General features: G+C 36.6%; 2 protein-coding genes across 2 annotated transcripts in view; one reads left to right on the forward strand and one right to left on the reverse strand.

Annotated features, from left to right (window-relative positions):
* Nucleotides 1-7,611, forward strand: part of LOC137258514 (kinesin-like protein KIF28) — a 67,810-nt gene extending 60,199 nt beyond the window's left edge. Inside the window, exon 27 of the mRNA XM_067796214.1 lies at nucleotides 973-7,611. Within this exon, the coding sequence (XP_067652315.1) occupies nucleotides 973-1,062 (90 nt within the window). The 3' untranslated portion in view covers nucleotides 1,063-7,611. The remainder of the gene's footprint in view (nucleotides 1-972) is intronic.
* A 2,259-nt stretch (nucleotides 7,612-9,870) lies between these two features.
* Nucleotides 9,871-24,085, reverse strand: LOC137258348 (transcription factor E2F5-like). The gene is made up of 9 exons (XM_067795999.1): nucleotides 23,943-24,085; nucleotides 20,669-20,778; nucleotides 19,991-20,152; nucleotides 18,451-18,559; nucleotides 17,395-17,601; nucleotides 17,003-17,126; nucleotides 16,039-16,137; nucleotides 15,324-15,365; nucleotides 9,871-14,885 (listed from the first exon to the last, which is right to left on the reverse strand). Exons 1-9 carry the CDS (start codon nucleotides 24,048-24,050, stop codon nucleotides 14,770-14,772), a joined length of 1,077 nt encoding a protein of 358 aa, XP_067652100.1. The 5' UTR covers nucleotides 24,051-24,085; the 3' UTR covers nucleotides 9,871-14,769.
* Between the last annotated feature and the right edge of the window lie 209 nt (nucleotides 24,086-24,294).

Raw genomic sequence — 24,294 nt, forward strand, 5'->3', positions numbered from 1 at the left:
TATTACTATAGTTAATCTATTATGGCAGTAGGTTAACTGTAGATATGTAGTGTTCCTTAATTTCTTTGAGTAGTATATTTCTGTCTGCTTCCAAATAAATTATGACTTGATCTTATTTTGATCATTAGTATTTGTAGTCAGTGCATGCATACACAGTTGTTGGGATAGGTGATAAGAAGAAAGTCATTATTGCTTATTTTCTTGTGATTTTGGTATTGTTAGGAGATGTACTGATGACACATGAATTTGCACAGAATGACCACAAAGAATCAGTTTTCGTTGTTACATCTGACATGACTCAACTACCAGTGAATAATGCTGAGTTTGTGTATATGTATGCACTTACTGCACTAAGCTTTGTGTTTTAATTCTTATGTTACCATGGTTACTGTGATAAATGCTGATAAATAAGCAATAGCATAGGTTAACCTATTTCCTCGTTTAAATTCTGAAATATAACCACTGTTAACCAGGTTCCTATTCCACAAGACGATATTAGCACTCTGACTGTCGTAAGAGTTACGATCATCTTGATGCTTGGATCGTTTTATGGGAAGGAAACCTTGTGTCAAATACAGGTTGGAGGTCCTTGGTTTTCATGTAACTCAGTGCCTTTGATAAAGCCTGGATTTTTAACTTGAAGGTCAACATTTTGATCCATAAGAATGAAAATTGAGGAAACATGGTTTTAGGATATATGTGTTGTTTTTCATTTTACATGTTGTTTTTCCTTGTTAGATGTGTTTTATCTTTCATTAATGCCTTTTAACAATTTTCTTAAGGAATTTTTCTCATTTTTTAAAATTTGCTTTTGAAAACTTTATATTTTTGTAATTGATCATATAAGGCATGTCATGCATGCTATTTTAGGATGATTTTAGTAATCTGTCAACATTTTTTTTATTTATTTATTTTTTATATTTTTTTTATTTCAATTATTAAATGAATGACTAAATGTTTTTGTTTTATTAGGCGGCAGCACAGAATGGTGGACAAAATGGCCGTGTTACCAAGAGCAATGGAAAAGATAAAGATGGCAGCTCTGCCTGTGTGATGCAGTGATGGAAGATGGAAGATGGAAGATGGTGGGAAAAGATGATAGGGAATAGAGTGATTGACAAAGTTACCTACTGTGATATAATGTTGTTATTTATGACCTTAAAATAACATTGGTGTTATTTTTGGTATATGTGATACAAAGTCAGACATGATTATGCAATGTGTGATACATTTTTTATCACACATTTTATAACATGTAATATTTACATTATGATGCACTGTTAGACATTGAAAGATGGTTGTATATATCGATGCAAACTTTGCATCTTGTTACGGTGTCATGCACCATTGTAATACACGTGCATCTTTCTTTCGATTACATCTGCATCATGTAATGGATGCATCACTGTAAGTGAAACATGTGCTACAATCTTGAACTTTGCAATACATGGTAAACTGTACATAAATGTCAGTTGGCACACAAGTGTTTTATGCACCACATTGCTGTCTAACGCAAACAGTAGAAATAGTTTACCGTATGAACCAAGGTGTATAAAATGCAATACTATATGTAAACAGATTTCATTTTTGTGAATGTCTTTTTGTGTGGAGTACTTGAAGCAAAATGTTAGATGTGAACCAATAAGACATTTATAATCGATTTTTTTTTTAGATTATTAACCTAATCCTTGTCACAACCCCAACCCAAATCCTTTTTCAACCCATTCATTCATGCCCTATGCCAGTCCCTGTGTGTCCCAAACCCAGTCCCAACCCTGATCACAATTCAGATGTCAGCCCATACCACAATCTTGACAATAAGCCCAATCTGTCCCCAAACCAAACCCAAGTCTAACACCAGCCTCAATCCAGTCTCAATGCCAGTTCAGTTGCCAATCCCAACCTCAACCCTCAACCCCAATCCCAATCCCAATCCCAATCCCAAACCCAAACTCAATTCCAACCTCGACCTCGACCTCAACCTCAAACCAAAACCAAAACTCAATCCCAATCCCAATCCCAATCACAAACACAAACTCAATTCAAACCTCAACCTCAAACCAAAACCCAATCCTAAACCCAATCTCAATCCTTATCACAGACAAACCCAATGCCAAACTCAGTCCCGATCCCAATCCCAATCCCAATCCCGATCCCCATCCCAATCCCAAACCCAAATCCAAACTCAATCCAAACACCAATCAAAACTGAAATCCAGTAAAGCAGGTCTGAATGTCCTCATATATTTCAGCATGCTTGTGCAAAGTTATCTCTTGCTGCTGCAGAGATATTCATCTTCCTGCTAACAGCATGAACTGTGCTGATAATTCATACAAGTACCCTCTTAATGATTCCGTCTTCATCAGGTACAAATACATATTTTTCAGTTTTAGAAATGACATGTTTTACTGTTACCCTTTAGGGTAACCTGCTGATATTGGCTGTTTGTTTACTTCTGTTAAGGTGCCTTGTCTTTCAGGTTTTTTTTAGCTCAACAGAAATTATGAGTATTTGGAAGAGGCAATATAATAAATTAAATTGCTCTGAACATGATACAACATATTGTCATTCAAACATCAGACATAATTTATTGCTTCTGAAATGAGACATTTAAAATGCAGTATTTTGATAGTTCAAGCATAATTCATGTGTTTAGCTCTGAAATTCCAACCTCAGAACATAAAACAACAATTTTCATTCAAACATCAAGCATAATTAGTTGCGTCTAAAATGAAACATTTATAATGCCATGTTTTCATAGTTCTAGCAGAAGTTATGTCTCTATTTATGTTTTTGTAATGATATTTCTCTCAGAGGCATGTATATGTAATGATATTACTCTGAAAGGCTTGCAATAACACAATTGTCTTTTTTATCTCTCTTTTAACAGCTGTGCGGTGGGATAGCCTAGTGGTTAAGGCATTAGCTTATTACACTGAAGACCCGGGTTCAATTCCCCACATGGTTACAATGTGTCAAGCCCATTTCTAGTGTCCAACACCATGATATTGCTGAGATATTGCTAAAAGCTGCATAAACCCAACTCGCTCACTGTTTATAGCTTGCTGTTACAAATAGGTTTCACTTACTGTACGAAGACGAACAATGTTGCATCTTGCTTCAGAGGTAAAGTGTAATGTTTTGTTGGGTTTTTTTTGTATTCTTGAAAAATGAATATTTCTTTTTGAGTTACTTCTTTATTCTTAACTTTTACAAATATAAATCACTTACCTGTCTAAGGACTAGTAGTGCTGGGATTTGTTCACTCTTTGAGAAAAAGCAATAAAAAATATTATTGTACCTTTACTCATTTTGGAAATGTATTCAAATATCCGTCCTCGATATTAATCAATCATATTTTGTATGGATACAAAATTCTAAATGTAGTATTTATTTAATGCAAACATATTTTGTCATGTTTTCTTCAGATTTATACACACTCTCAGTGTAAAATTACATTTATGTTAATTTATTGTGATGTTTACAAAAAATCTTTGTTTGCATCCTGTGAAGGTCCTGGCTAGAATCTGTCTGCAGCAACCCATGCTTGTCTTACAAGACAAGTATTGAAATCAAGCTCTGTGAGTCATTTGATGCTTTATCATTGAAAAACAATGAGTATATCAATATTTATGACACAGTGCTTTACAGACAACTGTCAAATAGCTGATATAGTTGTGCAAGGTTTTTGACAACAAATACACACCCATGTATAAACCTGTCAAAGACTTGTGAGAAACCAGTGCTTGTTGACAGGTAACATGTTGGGAGTTGGATGTTATGTCAACATATACCAATGAGTAGATTGATAATTATGACTTGATTATTTATGGTCAATGGTAATAAGGCTGCAATATTGCTGACTTGTATTTAACAACAAATACCAAGCTTTCGCCTTGTGGTTAACTGTTGTACTATGATGGCTAACAGCACCATATATTGTTCATAGGACAAGGTTGTACGAAACATGCTGGAAATGTTTCTGTATTGAATCTGCATTTATAATGATCATAAAGACAATAGTTACTGATAATGACCTCATCCCTCCTTATTGATTCGGAACAAATGAAAAACATTTTGTTTGTATTTTTGTTTTGTTGACCTGTGTAATGATGTACTGCTAAATATTTCGTATCTTGCTACAAGAAGTCAAAATGGTTGTCCCAATCCCCCACCCTAGTCAATAACGCTGTATTAGCTATTATTTTACATATCATGTATATGAACTATTTCTGACACTTTTTGACCAAATTTTTTCAGGTGAAAATATCCTGCTTGCATAGTTTAACTGCTGAAAACATGTTCTAAAATCTTATGCAAAACAAATCCAGTGAGACACTACTGACTAGCATGGCGCAGTAAAGCCAGGAAAGTATTCAAGCTTTAACTTTCTCTTCCAAGACAAACATAAATAACAGTCATAGAAAACACTTTACAAATTTTAATCTGTTATTATATGATATATGTATTTATTTATTTATTCATTTGTATTAACTTACATATTTCTGTGACATTTTCCTCATTTATTACATGTTTGTTTCCTCTGATACTCAAAGTTTATTATTCATAGCTGAAAATTTGCTGGTTTGACATTAATATATACTCACTATCACTCAAAGACAATTTGTTTCAGGCCGATAGTACAAATCTGTACAAATGAGTCTTGCTGTAACGAAGCAACAAATATGTTATTCTTATCAGTTTTCAGCCAAGGTTGCATTTATCAATCTTTGTAAATAAAATTGAAACTGGTATCGGAAGATGACATGAAAATTGAAAACCTATTTTCACCCTTATGATGTTTCCATATTTTGTAAATATGCTGACAAGGTGTTTTTTGTTGTTTCTTTGATGAACCAAATATATGGCATATTCTTTCATTTAATACAATACAGTTATTTCAGGTTATTTGTTTTCGTCCCATTATGTGAATTAAAAAACACTGCTGTAATGATAATCCTTATGTAAAGGGAGTTAACTCTTGTGAGGCAAAAATGCCTTGTTTTGTTTTAAATTATATACTTCCCACCAAAAGTTTACACTCACTTGAAATGCTCACTATATGTTATGTGTATCGAGGAATGATTTCTCCAGGTACTTGTAGTAAATCAGTAAATCTTATACATATGAATTGCACATGGACCATGCATCTTATTGCTGAAAAGCACGTGTAAATGTTGTTTGTGTAAGCAGCTGTGTTTTGGTATAAAGTTTTGGTAAGATTTCGCCAATTTTCACTGATTTGTATCATTTAATCAACTCATGACAATAATCTTTTTAACCTTATGAATTTGTTTTGCAATACATCAGTTCATCTGTAAACAGTACCTTTATACAGTATAGAATATTTTGTAAAATCTAGTTTGGAACAGTTGCCTTAAGTAAGTGGCTATATTTACACTTGTGAGTCTAAACTTTTAAGGGGGAAGTATATTTCCTATACCAAACATATTTCATGGTATGAGCACAATATTCTGTTAGTTTGTTAGTATGGGTGTCACACTGTTGGTCAACAGGTTTCAAGGCAGATCATTTCCGTCCATGTATTGTTTTGTGCTATACTTTCTATAATACTGATGGTCAAAAGTTAAGCAACTGTTTTCACGTCACTGGAAGCAGAGGTCCATAAAATATGTGATCATATGAAAGATTGTCCAACGTTATTTTGCTGTCAAAATGGAATTTCTAAAACAATAATGCATTTGTAATGGTTTTGTTAAATCTTACATATTTACTTAATATGAAACTACGTAGTGTGTTTTTGTTTTTTATTTTTGTTCTAATTTCAATGTTGTTATTGTCATAGAGTTTCTGTTATAGGATTGACGATCACCTTCTAAACTGCCTCGAGGTTAAGGTGTCAAACCAAGGTCTGGGTTTGAGTCCCGTCACGGATCTAATGTCTGAAGCCCATGTCTAGTGTTCCTTAACTTGAGATTAATAAAAGCAACATTAAGCCAGACTAACTCACTCTCAGACTGGCACACTGGCATATATATTACGATGATGATGCAGGTTTCAGAGACCAAACTACCCTGTTGTTTGATGCCTGACAACCAATCTCTTTAAATTAAGATAATTCTGTCATGCTGAGTATTTTTAGATTGGCAACTATCTTACAATGCTGAGTTCTACTAAATGTGTATGGTTCTCAGTTCAAATCACATTTTCACCTTAATATTATTTAATGTTAAAATATGTGCCTGTGAGTTTCTGCCCCATTAAACAGAAATCTAACATTGGACCTTAATGTGATCAATTCAGTGTGTTCACAATATCTTTCTCTTTTTGTCTTTAATAAATATATTTTGATGTTACTAAATCTGAACAAATGAATTCATATCCTTCTGGGTTGTAAGCCTGATACACTTCAATGAACCTGGAATACTATCTAAAACACTGTTATTACTCTTTGTGGCATTGCAGTACTTTTGACCATCAGTATTGCTCCAAAGGGCTGGGACAAGCCAAGATTAACTACCTGATTACCATATCCCCTATACTAGCAGCTACCTGATTACTGAAATCCCCTGTTTCTACTTGATTACGAAAGCCCCTGTTACTACCTGATCACCAAATCTCCCATTTCTGCCTGATTACCAAATGCCCTATTTCTACTTAATTGCCAGATCCCCCAAGTCCATCTTCACTATCTGATTACCATTTCACTACGTGATTACTAGTCACAAATTTTCTATATCTACTCGATTTCCAAATCCACTATATGTACCTGATTACCAGATCCCCTATAGCTATGTCAGTACCTGCCACAGGTGTCAAGAATTATATATCAAATATCTATTTTAGAAAACCCCGACAAAAACTGAAAAGAAACATGAATAAAACAATTTGATCTTGCTATACCACTAAAGGTGGTATATTCACTCAATGAATGTATACATCAGCAAAAACATGTTTCACCATTGGACCATGTGACTTGTCCTACTCAGTGTCAGTTTGACCTTTTATCTGATCTAGACCAGTGCCATATACTGGGAATATTGCTGAGTACGGCATAAAAGTAAATTCACTCTTGGTTCGAACCAAGTACCTCAGTGGCCATCCCAGCCCTATTGTAAGCCCTGTTCTGTTTGTGCAATACATCACGTTTAGTCGTTTTCCACCCAGTGCCAGTTTGCTGTCAGTCCTCCATGTGAAGTCATAAAGAGTGTTTCCATATTGCAATACAGTGAAACCGTCACCAGTTTGCTGTGTGATCCGTCTATGATGACCCTCTCAACTACTGACTCGCTACGTACCTCGGACGTGACACTAACATGTACTCCCTGACAAAGTGTTTTCTTATTTTAATGAAATGTATCTATAAAATATACAATATGATCCAAATGGACCAATGTTTAATTTCAGACAATCTAGACTTGCCAAATTGTTTTAGACATTTTTAGATGATGTAATTTAACACACGAAAATTTAATTACCTTTTGCAACCATTTTTCTAAGTCTTTGTTTTCAGCATGAGTTACTATTTATCTAGAGACGGTCAGCTCAGTAAATACTTATGATGTTATACATGTACATGTACATTATAATATAGAAACTGATGTCTTCTTACTGGAATAAATCTGGTAATAAATTCTTTTTTCCTCTGAAGCTGGTTAGTGTTATGATGATGTACCACATTTCCTCTAATAAGCGCTCTGTGTGTGTCTGTGAGTAAAGCAGAGAGACAGAGAGCAATTACGGTAAACGGTAACTAGAGACAGTAATAGCAAAACTAGAGAACTCTATTGAACACATAAGCATGTACATGTGAGTGAAGGTTGTAGGAGGTGATGTGTTATAAATGTACACCAACAACATGATGAAACAGCACGTGCTGTAAATAAATGTCCTTTTGAGCCAAACCAGGCTATCATGAACAGAACTATAAAGTACTATAAAGTACTGTAAAGTATCATTTAGACAAGAGTCATCAGAAGATGACATATCCATCCAGTATTTTCTGACTTAAGTTCCAATCGTTTCCATGAATAATAAAAAATATAAATGCCAAGGATCAGTAAAAGCAAAAGGCACATTTGGGATTGCCTCACAAAACTGTCAAGTACTGTTAGATATCAGATGTTTTTTGAGTTGTGCTCCAGAAACAGGGGCCATTCTTCTGTTTTGAGACTAGGTCTGAGTGGTTTCCATGGAAACTGAGAAAAACAAAATGACAAAAATCTGTAAATAGCAAATGGCACCAATATTGTGATCTGCTCAGTTTTGTTGAAAAAAATTAAAATGTTTTTGAGTTGTGCTCTGTAAACAAAACACACCTCTCACTTTTGAGACCAAGTTTGAATCGTTTCCATGGAAACCCAGAAAATGATAAATTGCCAAAATGTGTAAAAAAGTAGCAAATGCCAATACTCTGAGGTCTGCCTGACATATCTGTCACGTTTTGCTGGAAGATATCAAGAAGTTTTCAAGTTGTGTGCTGGAAACGAAGCCCATCCTTCCCTACTGAGATGTTATTTCCATGGAGACCCAGAAAATGATAAATCACCAAATCTATAAATGGCACAGCCACCACTGCAACACATATCTACCAAGTCTTGCTTACAGATATTAAGAAGTTGTCGAGTTGTTCTTCAGAAATGAAACACACCTCTCACTTTTGACACCACGTCCAAAACGTTTCCATGGAAACTGAGAGAGTAATCACTAAAACCTGTAAACAGCAAAAGACACCACTTTTGGTTCTGACTGACGTGCCTACCGAGTTGTGCAGAAAAATACTAAATGGTTTCTGAGTTATGCTCCTGAAATGAAGCCCACTCCATTTTTGAGACTAAGTCCGAAACGTTTCCATGGAAACCAAGAACTACAAAAATGCCTCAAATCTGTCAAAATGCAAAAGGCACAACCTTAGGTTCAGCTTATTATATCTACCAATTTTGGTTGAAAAATATTGAATGGGTTTTGAGTTATGCTCCAGAAATAAAATGATTACAGACGGACAGTCAAGGTGTCTACTATATCCCCCTCGCATTACATAAATGGGGGGCAGAAGAGGCGAAAAATTGTTTTGAGTGTTGAGTAGTACCCCAACCAGCAGTATTCCAGCTGTTAGACCACACAAACCTGTTATTGACTTGTAGACTGATCAAAGCAGTTTTGAATTATGGCATTCAGCAAAACTGACCTTTACATGCATTATTAGCATGGACTGCTAATGATCAGTTCCTACTGTCATGGGTGTTAAGAATTCTTACTTTCAAGTGGGACTTTTTTAACCACAAATGCCATGCTTTACATTACTTTTATCAAATGTGTAAAGTGTCATGGGCTTGTTTACTCCTTTACCTACATTTCATGACAATATTGAACATTTGCAGGGCAGACTTGAGGGCAAGAGAGGCATAATTTAACTCTTTGTTCTGAAAAGTTGAAACATGCAAGCTGTAAGGTACTGTGCATTTCAGCAATCTCTTTGTTGAGTGAGTTTAGCTATATGGCAGCGGTCTGTAAATAATTGAGTCTGGACCAGACAATCCAGTAATCAACAACAACTGGGAACCGATGACGTGTCAACCATGTCAGTGAGCCTGACCACCCGATCCTGTTAGTTGCCTCTTACATAGTCACCTTTCATGGTAAGCGTGGGTTGCTGAAGGCCTATTCAACCCGGGACCTTCACAACAAACTCTTTGTTGTCATGGATTAACACCGGACACATCTCAAGTTGAGAATTAGATCTTTAGAACTTTAACACAGATCTTCAAAGGTTCTGCCATATTGACCATGTAGTTCTTCTAATGTTATCCCCCATGACGACTGAACTTCCAGGAATAACCATTAATTGGATGCAAAAATGAACAGCAGTTTGTATTGCCAGGTTCTACATTACAAAACAATACACTCACAAGAGTTTGAAGATATTTATTATATTTAAATATTTTACAACAAATTTAACAGTGGTCTACAGTCTGATGTATGATTGTTCTAACCATGGGTCGGATACACATGAAAAGCAGGGTATATTCTGAACATGGACGGTAATAGTATGTAGGACTGAACAGTGTATTAGGAGTCATTTAACCTAATTTCCATAAATTTCCTCAGGTGCTTCTCTTAATCAGGATGGTTGGCCAGACAAAGTAAGTTGAATTCTTTCTCGTTTTAGAGCCCATCCTGAAATTTTTTATGAGACCAGACCAAATTTTATTTCATAATCTACAGATCTGCCAGTTGTATCTAAATAAGAAAAATAATTTAAAAAAATATGAGGTCTTTATTGGCTCAAAATTGAAACTTACAAGAATTTTTTTCATATTGTATTTTGTCCCATATACACTTCACAAAATGCCAAAAGCAAATTACATTTATATTTTTAAGGACTGCTGATTTCATTTCTATTTTTTTCCCCTCTCCTGCCTTTAGGTTTTCTGGGGACAGAAATCCATAAAACAAGAAATAAAACTGATCTGGTCATAACACCCAACCATTTAACAGTTTTCAGGTTTTCAAATTCTGTCTTAGCATATGTACTATATGAAACCATTAAAGAAGATATTGTAAGAAATAACAATATCCACTGATGTGTTTGTATCAGTAGATGGAGAGAAACTAAAGAACTGGGAAAGTACATGAACAACAACAAAAAGATCTTTGTCCTGACAAAACTAGCTGGACCAGTCTGGGTTGAGAAATACCTTAGGCCTGGGAAGTCCTTTCTATTCACTTCCACAAAGCAGGAAGTCATTAATGAGGTCTTAACAGCTATGGTCTGTACAACACAAACAGACTTCCCTTTGGCCTCCTTGGATAAGCAAGCATAGAAACACCTACTGTTCCCAGTTATCTCATTAAACGATCAATGGCCAATATATGAAAGAGGATACCTGTCCTAACTTGAGAACTAATTTATTCTAGCTACAGTCAACATCCGACATACATATTTTGGTTATCATGGCTCTAGATTAAAAATGAAAAATTCCCACTGCAGAAAATATCCATAGGATTTAAGTGCATGTTTGGTAACAGTAGCAAAGTTTGAAAACGAGTGCATGTCATTCGCACAAACTCACAGCTCTCGAACTACATGTATCCTACACCTACTCGAATATGCAAGGCACAAGTGTTCATGATGGTAAAATATTTTATGATGAAAAAAAAAACACTCAGTCTCTTATGATGGTCATACCATATTTCAAATGCTTTCATGCTGAATAAATGCAGCTGGTCAGTTCTGTTCCTAGATTAGACTTGAACACTGAATTCTGACCTCATTGATACCCTTCAAGTTAACAGCAGCTCTTCTGCTCAGTCAGGGCGATTCCACCTCTGAATCATTGAGGGAGTGAATATGGTTTTATGCCACTTTAAGCAATGTCACTGCAGGGGACACAAGAAACAAAACTGACACATGGGGAATCAAACATGGGACTTCAGCATAGCGAGCAAAGGCTTTAACCACTGGGCTTTCCCACTGCCCCTCTAAATCATACGATGTCTCACACCTGCTGCACCAAGCTACATCAAAATGTTAGCAATGAGATGGTTTTAATGCCAAAATGATCCACTGTATTTCAGTTTTCTGATAATGTGTGTCATTTGTGCATGGAAAGCTGAAAGGTGAGGGAGAGAGTTGAGTGAGTTTAGTTTCACACCACTTTTAGCAATATTACCATGATAACATCGGGAGACACCAGACATTGCAGAACCAGACAAGTTCCACACATTGTAGTCATTTTGGGTACCAAACCTGGGGCTTCAGCATGACAAAGGAACACTTCAACCACTTGCCTACCCCATCACCCCGAAACTATTTGGATATTTTAAACCACAAATACCATAACAATACTCAAAACAATTTTTTTTTTGTAAATGGCTGTTAAGAGTTTCAGGCGTGACTAATGAGAGGATAATAATCACAAAAGTACATGCATGTAGAAACTGTATGACAGTAAAGTGTGATTGGTAGAAAACGTACAAAATACGAAATATACAACAATGAACGGACATGAGATGACATACTTAAAACAAAGCATAAATCAACATCGCGTGAACATGCCCGAACTATATACAGGACATACATTGACATGTCTTCTGCATGTTGTGCACAGTCAACCAGTGAGGTCAGTCCCAGAACAAAACTGCTGATTCCCTTCATTATTGAACTACAGGTTAAAATTCAAACAGGGCCGACGTGGAATATTTGATCAAATTGGCATGTTTCGAGAATACTTTACGACATAACAAATTCTATCCTTGAAAAACAACACACCTCACCCAGCATGGCTAGGGCTCCCAATTCAAGCATGGAGAAGCAAAACACAGGGATACTAAACAAGCATTTGACATAAACAATGACAAATATATTTTCTTCATTTAAAGCTAAAAGACTGAGGAAAACATGAACTGAAGTTGTGAACATAGGTTATTTTTATTTAAGAAAAAAAAGAAAATCCTCCAACAACAAATCAGTTTTGAAAATTCCGTAGTCAAAATTGCAGTAATCCTAAGTACATTTCCACTTAAAATCAAAACTATAGTTGAACAATACATTTTCATTCTGGGACTGTAGTTCGGAATTTCATAGTAAACAAATATATACACCTTCCAGTTCCACTAATGAGCCAACCATTATCATGATAATGACAGCAGATCATTCAACCCTTCCTTTGGTAACACTAGGATTTAACATATCGATGTGAATAAATATGGTCCCACTATCATGGCGATCCTAAAGACATGTAATCCTATGAATACAACTACACACATTATTGAGATTATCAAATTATGATATATACTGAATGATTATATACATGAATTCAGTTACCATGGCTACCCATTGACTAATGTTATTTTCCTATGTTGAACAAGCATCAGCTGGTAAGTGGCAATTAACAAACTATTCTCAACCTTTCCCCATCCCAATACCTGTTGGTTACCAAGGTTACAAAGAATACGGGAAAACAAAAACAAAATTACATCGTGAAAATCTTCAACATATTCAACACATTAAATGGAAAGGAATGTTATTAATATTCATGAGATGATGTCATGATCTTTCTTTCAAGTGCTTCAACACTGAACAAACATTTTACTTCATGCTGACTTCGCAATTTACCATCTGTTAAACTCTGAAATACAAAGAATGGAAAATCTTTGACAATATAACTTCCATATAAACTATGCATCAATACGATAACATATATAATCTATCTCTCTATAATTCCAATTTCAGAAACTATTTCTAGAAGTAATGCTTTGGGACAGGTCAATAATTACAGGAAGTAAGTGATTGTGTATGGTTGTACACTGCTTTAGCAATATTCCAGGAACATCACAGCAGGGGATATCAGAAATTGGTTTCACACATTGTACCCATGTGGGGAATGAAACCCAGGTCTTCAGTGTGACAGGCGAACGCTTTAACCATAAAGCCACACCAGCACCCCTGGAAGTAAGTGGTCAGGTGGGTCAGTCTGAAGACCATGTCATGGCATACACACCAATCTCTATTTAACATTTTTTAAAATGAAATTCCACAAAATATATAAACTTATAATTGCAAGTTATTTCTTCCAGGAAAGAAACAGGCGTTAATCTTCCATACCCATCAAACAGCGAAGACACTTTGCCCATAAGCTGACCTATCTTCCCTCACAATATGACCAGTCCCTTACATTTATTCATGACATGGTGACCCTCAATTCATGACATTCAACATTAATAATATCAATGTTATTCAACAAAACTGTACAGTTACAGAGTCTGCTTCTGATGCATATGTAAGTTCTACATAACAGTTAGTGAGTTTTACGCTGCAGTCAGCAACATTCCAGCAACATGATGGCAGCCGGTAAATAATGGAGTCTGGGCCAGACAATCCAGTGATCAACAGCATGAGCATCAACCTTTGCAGCAGGGAACCCATCACAAATGTCAACCCAGCCATCAAGTCTGACCACCCGATGCCGTTCGTCGCCTCTTACTCTACATGAGAGATAGCAGAGAAATGGATCATATTTTGCTACCAGCTGATCCAACCTAATTGTTCATCTTGTGGCACAGTACGTAATAAGGAGAGGGTATCAAAATAGTGTACACAAAACGATACTCTCTAATGATATTCTGGTGTTGAAGTTCTTATCAATACAACATCTTTGTACTATTTATTATATGACCACTCCAGCAGCAATACATCAATAATAACATGACAGAACTAAAAGTCATGTTAGTCTCAATATACATGGTTTATACAGAGCAAGTAGTGGTTTCTCATGATCTAATCAATGAACTAGTTGTAGTTACAATTCCACTGTTGGCCATGCCCTGTAGTGAGGCTGCCTGTGATGCACAGGATAATCTGGCAATACCCAGCTGTCTTGTCTAGCTGCTGCCGTTTGTAGAGTCAACTTATGACATATCTGCAAGGGCACATGTCCGAGGCAAATGTTTGCAAGACCTAACCCTTTTGCCTGTGACAAAGCGACATACCCACTTGTGAAGCTGCTTCTGATTGATTCACCAGGCCGAATAGACTTGAGTCTTCCACTTAAAGACCACACTACATACTGTGGCAGCTGCTACTTGCTTTGGTTGTCAAGGACACACAAGCTTGTCTATCGTAATTCCATGAGACAGACGGAAATGTGACGATCATCCAGTCCAAAATACACAAGACTGATTGGTCGAGTCATCATCAATGCACCAATCCAATTGGCTGACATGCACGAACACAATTGGCAAGCACTATTTGCATGAGGGTCTTAAAGTCTTTGAAGATGATAGTAAACGTTGCTACTGCCAATATCTTCAAATTGATAACAACGGCACATCGAAGAGATCACAGGCTCCCTCGGTATCATCTAGGTTAAAGTAGTAGTCTCTATCACTTGGGGGAGGACTCAGTCGGAGGAGGGGAGTCAATGCTGACAAATAGAAAACTACATTAAGCACATTCATATGTAACAGAGAGATGTAATAGTGAGTGAGTAAGTTTAGTTTTAAACTGCTTTCAGCAATATTCCAGCAATATCACGGCGGGGGACACCAGAAAATGGGCTTCACAAATTGTACCCATGTGGGCAATCGAACCCGGGTCTTCGGCTTGACGAGCGAACGCTTTAACCACTAGGCTACCCCATCGCCCAGGGAGACGTAATAGAGCTATAGCATGTGCTAGAGATACTCTTGCATATACACAAATCAAAGGACTTTCCAGCTCCTTGAATAGTAATTGAGAACAAAGAAGCAACTGGACAATATCACAAATGATGCAGTGGACAAAAGTTTCAATGTCTCTATTATTTTAAAGACAAGAAATGCAAGGAGGGGAATATGTGAGAAAGGACAAAAAGATATCATACCATTTGAATCAATGAAGTCATCGATGAAGGCACCATCAATATCTGTAAAACAGCAAAGGATAATGTAATTGTCAAGAAACAAACTGTGTACAAAAACAACAAATAATTTTAACACAGAAGTTCACATTCTAAGTGTATTTCCATGAAATCAAAGCAGTACTCAAAGGGTACTGTGTAGTCAAACATTGTTTTCTGTGCAGATAGTGAGAGTGAGTGATTTGTTTTCCACAGTGATGTTACCCATGTTCTCATAATCTTATTATAACTTAGGAAGCAGGATAAAACAGGGATTCAAGATTACTGCATGTGTGTTTGGTGACATGTGACCCGCCTGTACAAATGCCAGTTTCAAAGTACAAGTCCATGCTTCAGTCTTATCACGGATACAATACTCAGATACAGTATACTGACTGTGAGGCAGATTATCAAGAGCATCGATTGGCATGTGGCCTGGAGCAAACCTTACTCTTTCTGGGAAATACTGTTTGCACTAGACATGAGATGGTGCCGTGACAAGCAGTAGAGTCTGGAAGAAACTAATTCATCCATACCACCTGGTACTAGGACACGCTATCGGCAAGGTTACACATCACCACTGGCTAATCCACACATTGGTTGTCCCTTACGACAAACTTGAGGAAGTGGTGATCTATTGTGTATCAAGAGTTATGAGATAATGTTTAACAAATCTGACAAACGATCCGAGATGTCTCACCGATGTCGCTCCGTGAGGGGTCAAAGAGTATGTCAGATGGAAGAGAGTCAAAGCCACTTGGTGTTGTTGGGAAGCTGCTAACGGAGGTAGATGTGGAAGCTGTGGAGGAAGAAAACATGTAACTTCATAATTATCTACTTAACAACAGTCTTGCTATTTCCAATGTCTACAGTTTAAGGGCTCACAAGATGAAACCAAAACGTAAGTTATATATCTCTATACATTATTGCTATGAATGAGTTTAATGTCAATTTGAACAACATTTTTGTCACATATCACATGGCCAACTGTGGGAAGAAATATTAGGGTGCAGTGTCAGATGTCTGATCCATGCAGTGATGAAAAAATCCCATAGACCGATGCCCTGGACAAGTCAGTTTGCATTTCAGGATAACAAATTATGGTATCTTACTTGTCCATGGGCTACTAAATAATTTCTGCTTGCAGATTCAAATTGCAAATAAACTTGGATTACACTTCATATCTGCTCAAAATGTAGCTATTATATTTCGCAATGATAATAAAGTAGAGTCATCGTTCTTTGCTATTTACCACTTCTTGATAAATAGTCCACTAATCATTAACACTAAATTCATTCCATGTTGATTTATTCTTTCTTAATTACATCACCATGATTATGTCATAAAAATCAAGGCAGGTGGGAAAATTAGTCAGGACAAGTGACTTTCTTAAAGTGACTTGCCCTGTGGAAAGCGGCTTTTAAAAGAAATTTTTGAGCCCATGTCGTGATCAGCAAGAAAGCAGGTTTCAAATTACAAGCGAACGGAATCTTGCAAAATGGTTGACAAGGGAGACAACTCTGTTACACAGCACTACTAACAAGAACCCTGCCAGGACTTTGCGATCTTGGAACTACTATGAAAATAAAGTGAATTGGAATGTCTGCTAGTAACATGATATTCAAAAACCCTATCATGCTGATGTGCATCTGCTATTGTCTAACCTTGAGGAATTAGCTCCTGCGAGTTTTTCCTGGGGGATGATCGTGTTGCCATTCTGGTGATGGGCGCTGTTGTCTCTAGACTGGCCTGCTGTGTCTGTTTTAGTGGTGACTTGACTGGAGACCGCTGAAAAGTGGTAAAAATCTCTCCATCATCCAAATCCTTTCCCTTATTTCTTACTAAACACTTAGAAGCAAGTGTCTACTCAACAGCGTTGCACCTATATGGAGGCAGTCTTTGATGCAACCAGTGATCAGTACCATCAGCAAAACACTGCCAGATAGCGCAGACATGCTCAAACTTAGTTCCTGCAAGACAACTCCAGCCAAAGTTTTAATCGTTCCTGCAGTTGACAGCAGACCTTCATTTCAACATTTCTTATAGCACAACTCACCTTGCCTTGTGACCTTTGACCTGTACGGCCCTGTGTGGTGGGGTCCACATTTTGATTGGATGGATTTTCAGCAGATTCATCTTTGGGTGGCGGCACTTGCACAACCACAGGACTTGTTGAATCAGCATCTTTGTTGACAAGTAGGACATTGATAGGACCTGCATGGCTCTTTAGATGAATCTGGTAGTTCTTCTTATACCCCGGACCCTAGACCAGAGGGAAGAGGAAAGTCATGATCTGAATCAACACATCTCACACACAGTGATCTGTTTAAACATGCACCCCCTCGCTAGTGATTGAGTGAGTTGGGGTTTTTTTTCTCGCAATATTGAAGCAATATCACGGCAGGGGACGCCAGAAATGGGCTTCACACATAGTGCCCATGTGGGGAAAAAACCTGCCTTAGGCATGACAAACAAAGGCTTTAAAAAGAACTAAGCTACCCCACCGCCCTGCACCCTGTCATCAACTTCTAGACCAATCTAACGGTAATCACTAGTAAGCACTCTCTCCCGACCCCTTAAATATTAAGCCTCACCCCAACCCCTTAAATATTAAGCCTCAATATATATGCTGCAGTCAGTACTTAATTCTTGATGTCACTGATCTAAATATTACTATTCTTGAAAGTTTCACCAGCACAAGATCTTTAATCCAGGCAAACTCCAGTTATTACAAATTGTGTATGGTTATACACTGCATCCTTTATGCATCTTCTGGTGCTTATTGCAATAAATATCAGACATAAAAAGTAGTATAGTATATTTATTTGATAAGGAAAACAAAAAGTACCGAGTGCATCTATGATACTTGACTCCTTATTGAATTTTAATCACAGTCTCACACGGCCTGTGACTGGTGGAAACTTTCAACAGTTTGTACCATAAACAACTTGCATAAAACAATTTCGGATGTCTAATTTATCATACAGTGTCTACCACTGCATAAAAATTCCTTGTTAGCTCCTAAACAAATTGCTCTGCTAAGTATCTATAAATATGATAAAGAGATATGTAACATAATAATTAAAAGAAACTGTTTTATGTCTAAACTTACAATTTCTGGAATGGGAACTTCTAGCTGTGTTCCTGATGGCGCCTGGATAGCAAGAAGCGTGTCCCCCTTGAAACACTTACATGTGTCTTCATGTGTCACAAACGCCAATCTGAATAAGAGGGGCATAAGTGTTTAACTTCAGGCACTGAAGTGTATTTTATTTCTGTTGGTTCATTTGTTTCAGAATGAAACAAATACTTTCAATAATCAAATATAAATACACTGATAAACACTTCAACCATCTGTGTGTCTTTTAACACTGCACTGCAAAAACTAAAAGTCAGCCAGAGATAAAGATATTCACTGTACCCAATATTACAAACATAAGGAAATGAACTTGGCAGAACCTTGTATCTACTACTCAAAAGTAGAAAAAGAATGCATGGTTAGGATTAGTGGTTTGTTATCACACTTAATATTTGCCAATTTCACATTAACTCTTCTTTCGTATTACACTACTGTCAAAACCTGAAGAGTCGAATGCCGGTGTCTCAAATATTATGCATAACTCGAAGTGCCTGTCAGTCCCGACTATTCCTTGTTATAGTTGTCACCATTTGGTTTCCTGTTAAACGAATTCATCTCATAAACACACACAATGACTCGAGAAAGAAATTTTGTCTGAAGATATTCACACAACATGAATCTTGTATACATAAGCAGGGGTAAAAAAAACCCATTGCCCAACGCCCAGGACAAGTCAGTTTGCAAATATCGGACATAAAATTATATAATCATGACCATGTCCTAAAATCAGGGCAAACGAAAAATTAGTCAGGACAAGTTATTCTCTGAAAAGCTGAACCCCTGATAAGCCAAAGTCAAGTTAACTGGTGTAACTAACTGATCCAATTAACAAACCAGCCCAGCTCACACCTTTCGTCCTTGACAGACGAGCTCAAAAGTGATTAGTGATTATACAGAAACAGAAGAATTAGCACATGACAATGAGTTAACTTAAATAAATCAGTGATCATCTGATTATGAAGATGACACATACCCTGCCATCAAACCACCACCATCGGTATCAGAAGTGTTAAAGTTCTGTCATGGACAGGAGGAATTTCTCAAGTCAGTCCTATGTACATTTTCCCAGTTGGCAAACGCCCACAAATTTGCCGATAAATTGAGTAATAAGAGTAACTGACAGAAACAAACATTAATGTCAGCCTTTATCAAGATGTGAGTTCACTGTTTTGTTTCAACAAGATTCAAGATGTCGCCCTGTTTATCTGTCGATTGCCAAAAGATTTTGTTCATAGATTTTAAGAGGTACATGTATTTTGTATTTCACTGTGCTAGTATTGAAATGTGTTAACAATTATATACTAATTTTGTTTTCATTATCTATGTCACCTAAAGTAATGGTGTGCTATATTTTGATATGTGCTGAATAATGGAATTGTTCAACATTTGACCATCTTTTTTCTCTAACCTTATAGTCTCAAATACATCAGTAAGTCAAATTTATTACTTTGTCCCCAGCAATTTGACTCATAGGGATTTGCCTGAATTTGCTTTGCAGCTAGGAATTACTCACCTAGTATTTGTAACTTCGTCTGTGACATTTTTAATACTCTGCTGCACCCAAAGTTTGTGCTGGTCAAGTTCCCTCTCCTGGCGATCAAGGTCATCAATATCATTCTGTAGTGTGACAAGTCTGTCTGAGATTTCCCTGGTGTTACATCCTGGCCCAGCTCCTCTGTAAAGGGACACATGACATGAGACAAGTGCTAGTAGTTCAGCAAGTACCATGTTAACTGATCGATCAGTATGAGAAGTGTATCTAAAATATTACAGTCGGAGATGTAGAGGCCTACTGTTTCTTGAATGTGAGGCATGTGTGCTCTGTGGTGCTAATTAATTCAATTAGCAGGAGGCCGACTTGGGTCTAAAAATGGTAAGTGTAACAAAAGTATTTCATGAAATGTAAAAGTGTGACTGTTACTGCCAATCATATTCATAAACTGGTGCTTTTTGATCACGGATTGCAGTTTTCCTCATGCTCACTTATTTCTCACATAAACTCTAGTCATTTATATTGAACATGCTTCTCTATTAATCTCTATTCATCACCCCAACCTAGCCATAAATTATGAACAGTCCCTTAACAAGTAGTCACCCATTCACTACACCATGGAGGTAGTCACGTGAATATGGTGGACAATTAACTGACTGAACAATGTTCCAATTTTTCGAATTTGTTTCAGCTACTTACTTCCACTGTATACTGTTCTTGGACTTCTTTTCAATTAGCCCAATGCCTTCCAACACATTGGTGATATCATATATCCGCCTCTTCTGACGTACAGCTAACTGGTCTGCTGCCTGAAGAGAGCAAGGGAAGGTCTACACACAATACTTCCAGCAAGTTGACATACTAGACAGCATCAGACTGTTTTCATGATTACCAGTCTGAGACGTAACATGTATGCAAGACGGTCTATCGTTTCTTGTAATGACGTGATAGTGAGCTCCATGGTACTATCTGAAGCGCTTCACACAAATTAATTCAATCCCTGGAACAAAATCGACAGCATGGGGTAATTAAAGCATGATTCAAAAGGTTTCTCAATCTCAGAATTCATGCTTTCGTCATCTGCTCTGAATATATTATCATGATTATAAAATATATTAAATTTTCAAAAACCATGGCTTACCTGTAATCATGTTATCAGCAAGCTGATAAACATTAACTAAACAAGTACTAACAAGGTAATCAATTTAAAATATCTGTCAACAAAGGACAGCAAAACTAACTAGACTATCACAGTTGTACATATCTTAAAACTAGTAATGAAAATCTAAGATACTTTAACCATAGAGGATGATACAATACTAATACTGGCAACAGATTGCCAACGACTGAAGGTGGATCATGATACTAGGAGCCATGGAGACTTACAGTACTTTTGCTACCTACATAGACCCAGATGGATTTACATCATCCCTTCAGCCACTGGCGACTGTAGGAAAAATGTGGCCAATAGTTAAAATAACAAATACACTGTGTCTAAAATGTGGTAGTTTTAAACTTTACTTTGAAAGATTTAGGACTTCCGTAACCTATCAGAATGATAATAATTTTACAATAAGGTCATGAAGATAACTTGTAAAGGTTACAGTAAAATATCTCTGTAATGATATTCACAATATCAGTATCAAATGAAAACCCAATGGTAAACACAGAAATACTCATGACAGCGTTATTGCCTTCGATCAAGTCTTTGATAAATTCCAGCCCTCACTTATGACTATTGACAATGACATGCCTGTACAAACACAACATCAGACTGGTTGAACATGATGAAAGTAATCAAGCATAATTTGGACCTTAGGGATTTGGTTTCAAATAAAACAGTGATTAGTGCAAATAATGACTCCCAGTTGTAATTTAACAGTCAGTACTGTGTGTCCTCTAACACGGAAAAGAGGATCATAACAAGCAAGAAATACACATGCACAGGTTTTCATATTAGTGTGCTCTATTAAGTGATGTCGTCCATCATCAGCATACATGCAGAAGTGTACAGGTGAAAACAATGGTGTCTATGATGCCTGGCAAATCATCAAAAGAGTTTAAGGCTTCATGGATGGTTTGCAAAAGGGTGTGTGTTAACCCAGTGATTGTGGATTTGAACTCAGTAACACAGAAGTAGTGTTGGGAATTGGTTCAAGTCTCATAACTGATGAATGCTTCATTTCCAATGAGCAATCATTGAATGAAATTGGTTAGCGTCATTTTTCAGATTTTCTTATTCATGTAATTATTGAAAGCATGTATGTGATGACGAATGTATCATGAACATAAACTTCCTGGAGTGTTTTCAGGAAATATTCAGTCAGTGAAGTATATTTTCTAAGCCTCATCACCTTTTCTGGCCCTGACTCCTTCAAACATTGTTAAAGATATGTTCCTTTGTCAAGCTTTTCAAAGACAAAAAAACAGAAGTTCCAAAATCGTTTGTGTTCGATGATGAGAAATTGTCACTTGGTCATTTGGTCATTGGGACTAATCTTCAACTATTTGAATTAACTGAAACACCACTACACAGAAGTAGAACTAGTTGCATCTGGCATGTCTGGATCAGACAGAGAATGCTGACAATAATGTACTCACATGCTTTACGCGGGTATACAAAGACTTCAATAAATCTACTTTTTTTTCAAACGGATCTGTGATTGTTATAAAGTCCCTTTAGGTTTCCTTGAAGAAGACGTAATAATTTAAAAGATGCATGACTTTCACACTACGTTGTTGGCTGTACCAAGATATCAATGTATTCCCTTGCATAACTACTTAAATTTTCAATATGTTCATATGATCGCTATTAAGGCTCTTATAATTGACATGAAACTATGAAATTTATACTTCAGAAAGGTCATGAGATGTACAAAGCGTATGCACAAATATGTTTTTGATGTATTTTTGAAAGGTAATTCAAAAGGACTATAAGCATTACAAACAACTCATGTGACATTTCATAATATTGAGACTGAATTCAAATAATATGAGGTAAAAATGGTGTTCATAGTTAACAGCATGGGTAGTTTATTTCATCACAAAATGCTTTAAAAACATGACCATAATAACATGTCTATTATCACAAATGATGAATGTGATCATCTCTTCAAATTCAAATATTAATCTTTTTCACAACATTAAACATGGCAGACTGATTTGTTTCTATTGAAGTGGGTGTCTGAGAAATCATGTAGCAGTCATTAGTGAACAGATGGATGTTTTCTAATCATTCCCACATCTGAATCCCACCATGTCATGTAACTAACCATTACCAACCTCTCTATCCATCTCAAATGTTAAAATCCACTCATTTTCAACATGCTCAAAGATGAGTGGTTTGACTTAAAAATAAGAACAAACTGACTTGGATACCTTTGTGTTAAAACCATGATGTTAAAATCATTGTCCAGAAATATTACACTGTATTGTAGTTAAAGTGACTGTTTTGTACCTTGAAACAGACCTTGTTTGTGACCAGTGTTTTGATGGAAATGTCTTTTTCGGAAAATATGTAGCAACAAAATGTGTGCTGATTGTGCTAATGAATCGCCACCAGTGTGCTTTCAACCACATTCAAAACAGTCCAAAATGAAAGCAACAGGTAGCAGGTGTTATCTATGATGCGTCTCCGGTTACCCCTTGACAGTGACAGGTGCACCACGTGATTGTATTTTGAGGTCAGTAGAGCGTGAAGTTTTCAAAAAGTGGAGCATCTTTATAAATAAATAATTATGAATCTTAGCCGTTCCTCAGTTTGTTGTTGCGGGTTTCCAAATTTAAAACCGATTATTGTTACCTGTCTACAAAGCATGACGACAAGGAATATCTAAATTTCCGAAAGAAAACAAACTTTTCGTTGTGAGTTTGGACGGAAACAATGCAGTCACTCTTGAGTTGACATCCGTCGATAGAAAATTGCAGGCAGTAACTGAGTTTTGTTTCGGTTTTCATTCATGCTTTAACTTACGACTTTAAGATCCAATACTCCATCCTTTGCTTCTTGAAGAAGCGATACAAATTTAGTTGTTAGCAATCCTAAACTTTTCTCATGTCGACTCGGAGTGTGGTCGGCCATCGTGCTTTCAAGCGTCGCATAGCATTATGGGAAATCTCATTCCAGGATGAGATATTACGTTACATCCGGGCATTCATTACATGGCTGCCTCGATCAGCTGGTCCCCAGGGAAACAAAAGTAGTTGGTAAATATTCATTTGATTTGGAAAATAACTATCTGTTTGATTTTCGGAAGTAACGCTCTAATGCGCTATTGTCCCAATATCACTTGACACCAAATGAGTGACATGACTCGCTGTGGATT

The sequence above is a fragment of the Haliotis asinina genome, chromosome 12 (assembly GCF_037392515.1).
Source record: "Haliotis asinina isolate JCU_RB_2024 chromosome 12, JCU_Hal_asi_v2, whole genome shotgun sequence".
Classification (NCBI taxonomy): domain Eukaryota; kingdom Metazoa; phylum Mollusca; class Gastropoda; order Lepetellida; family Haliotidae; genus Haliotis; species Haliotis asinina.

Coding starts and splice junctions, on each gene's coding strand:
- LOC137258348 (XM_067795999.1), bottom strand. CDS start 24,050: ATGGCCGACCACACTCCGAGTCGACATGAGAAAAGTTTAGGATTGCTA. Junction 20,153..20,668: donor AAGAACAGTATACAGTGGAA/GTAAGTAGCTGA, acceptor GTCCCTTTACAG/AGGAGCTGGGCCAGGATGTA. Junction 14,886..15,323: donor TGACTTCATTGATTCAAATG/GTATGATATCTT, acceptor TCTATTTGTCAG/CATTGACTCCCCTCCTCCGA.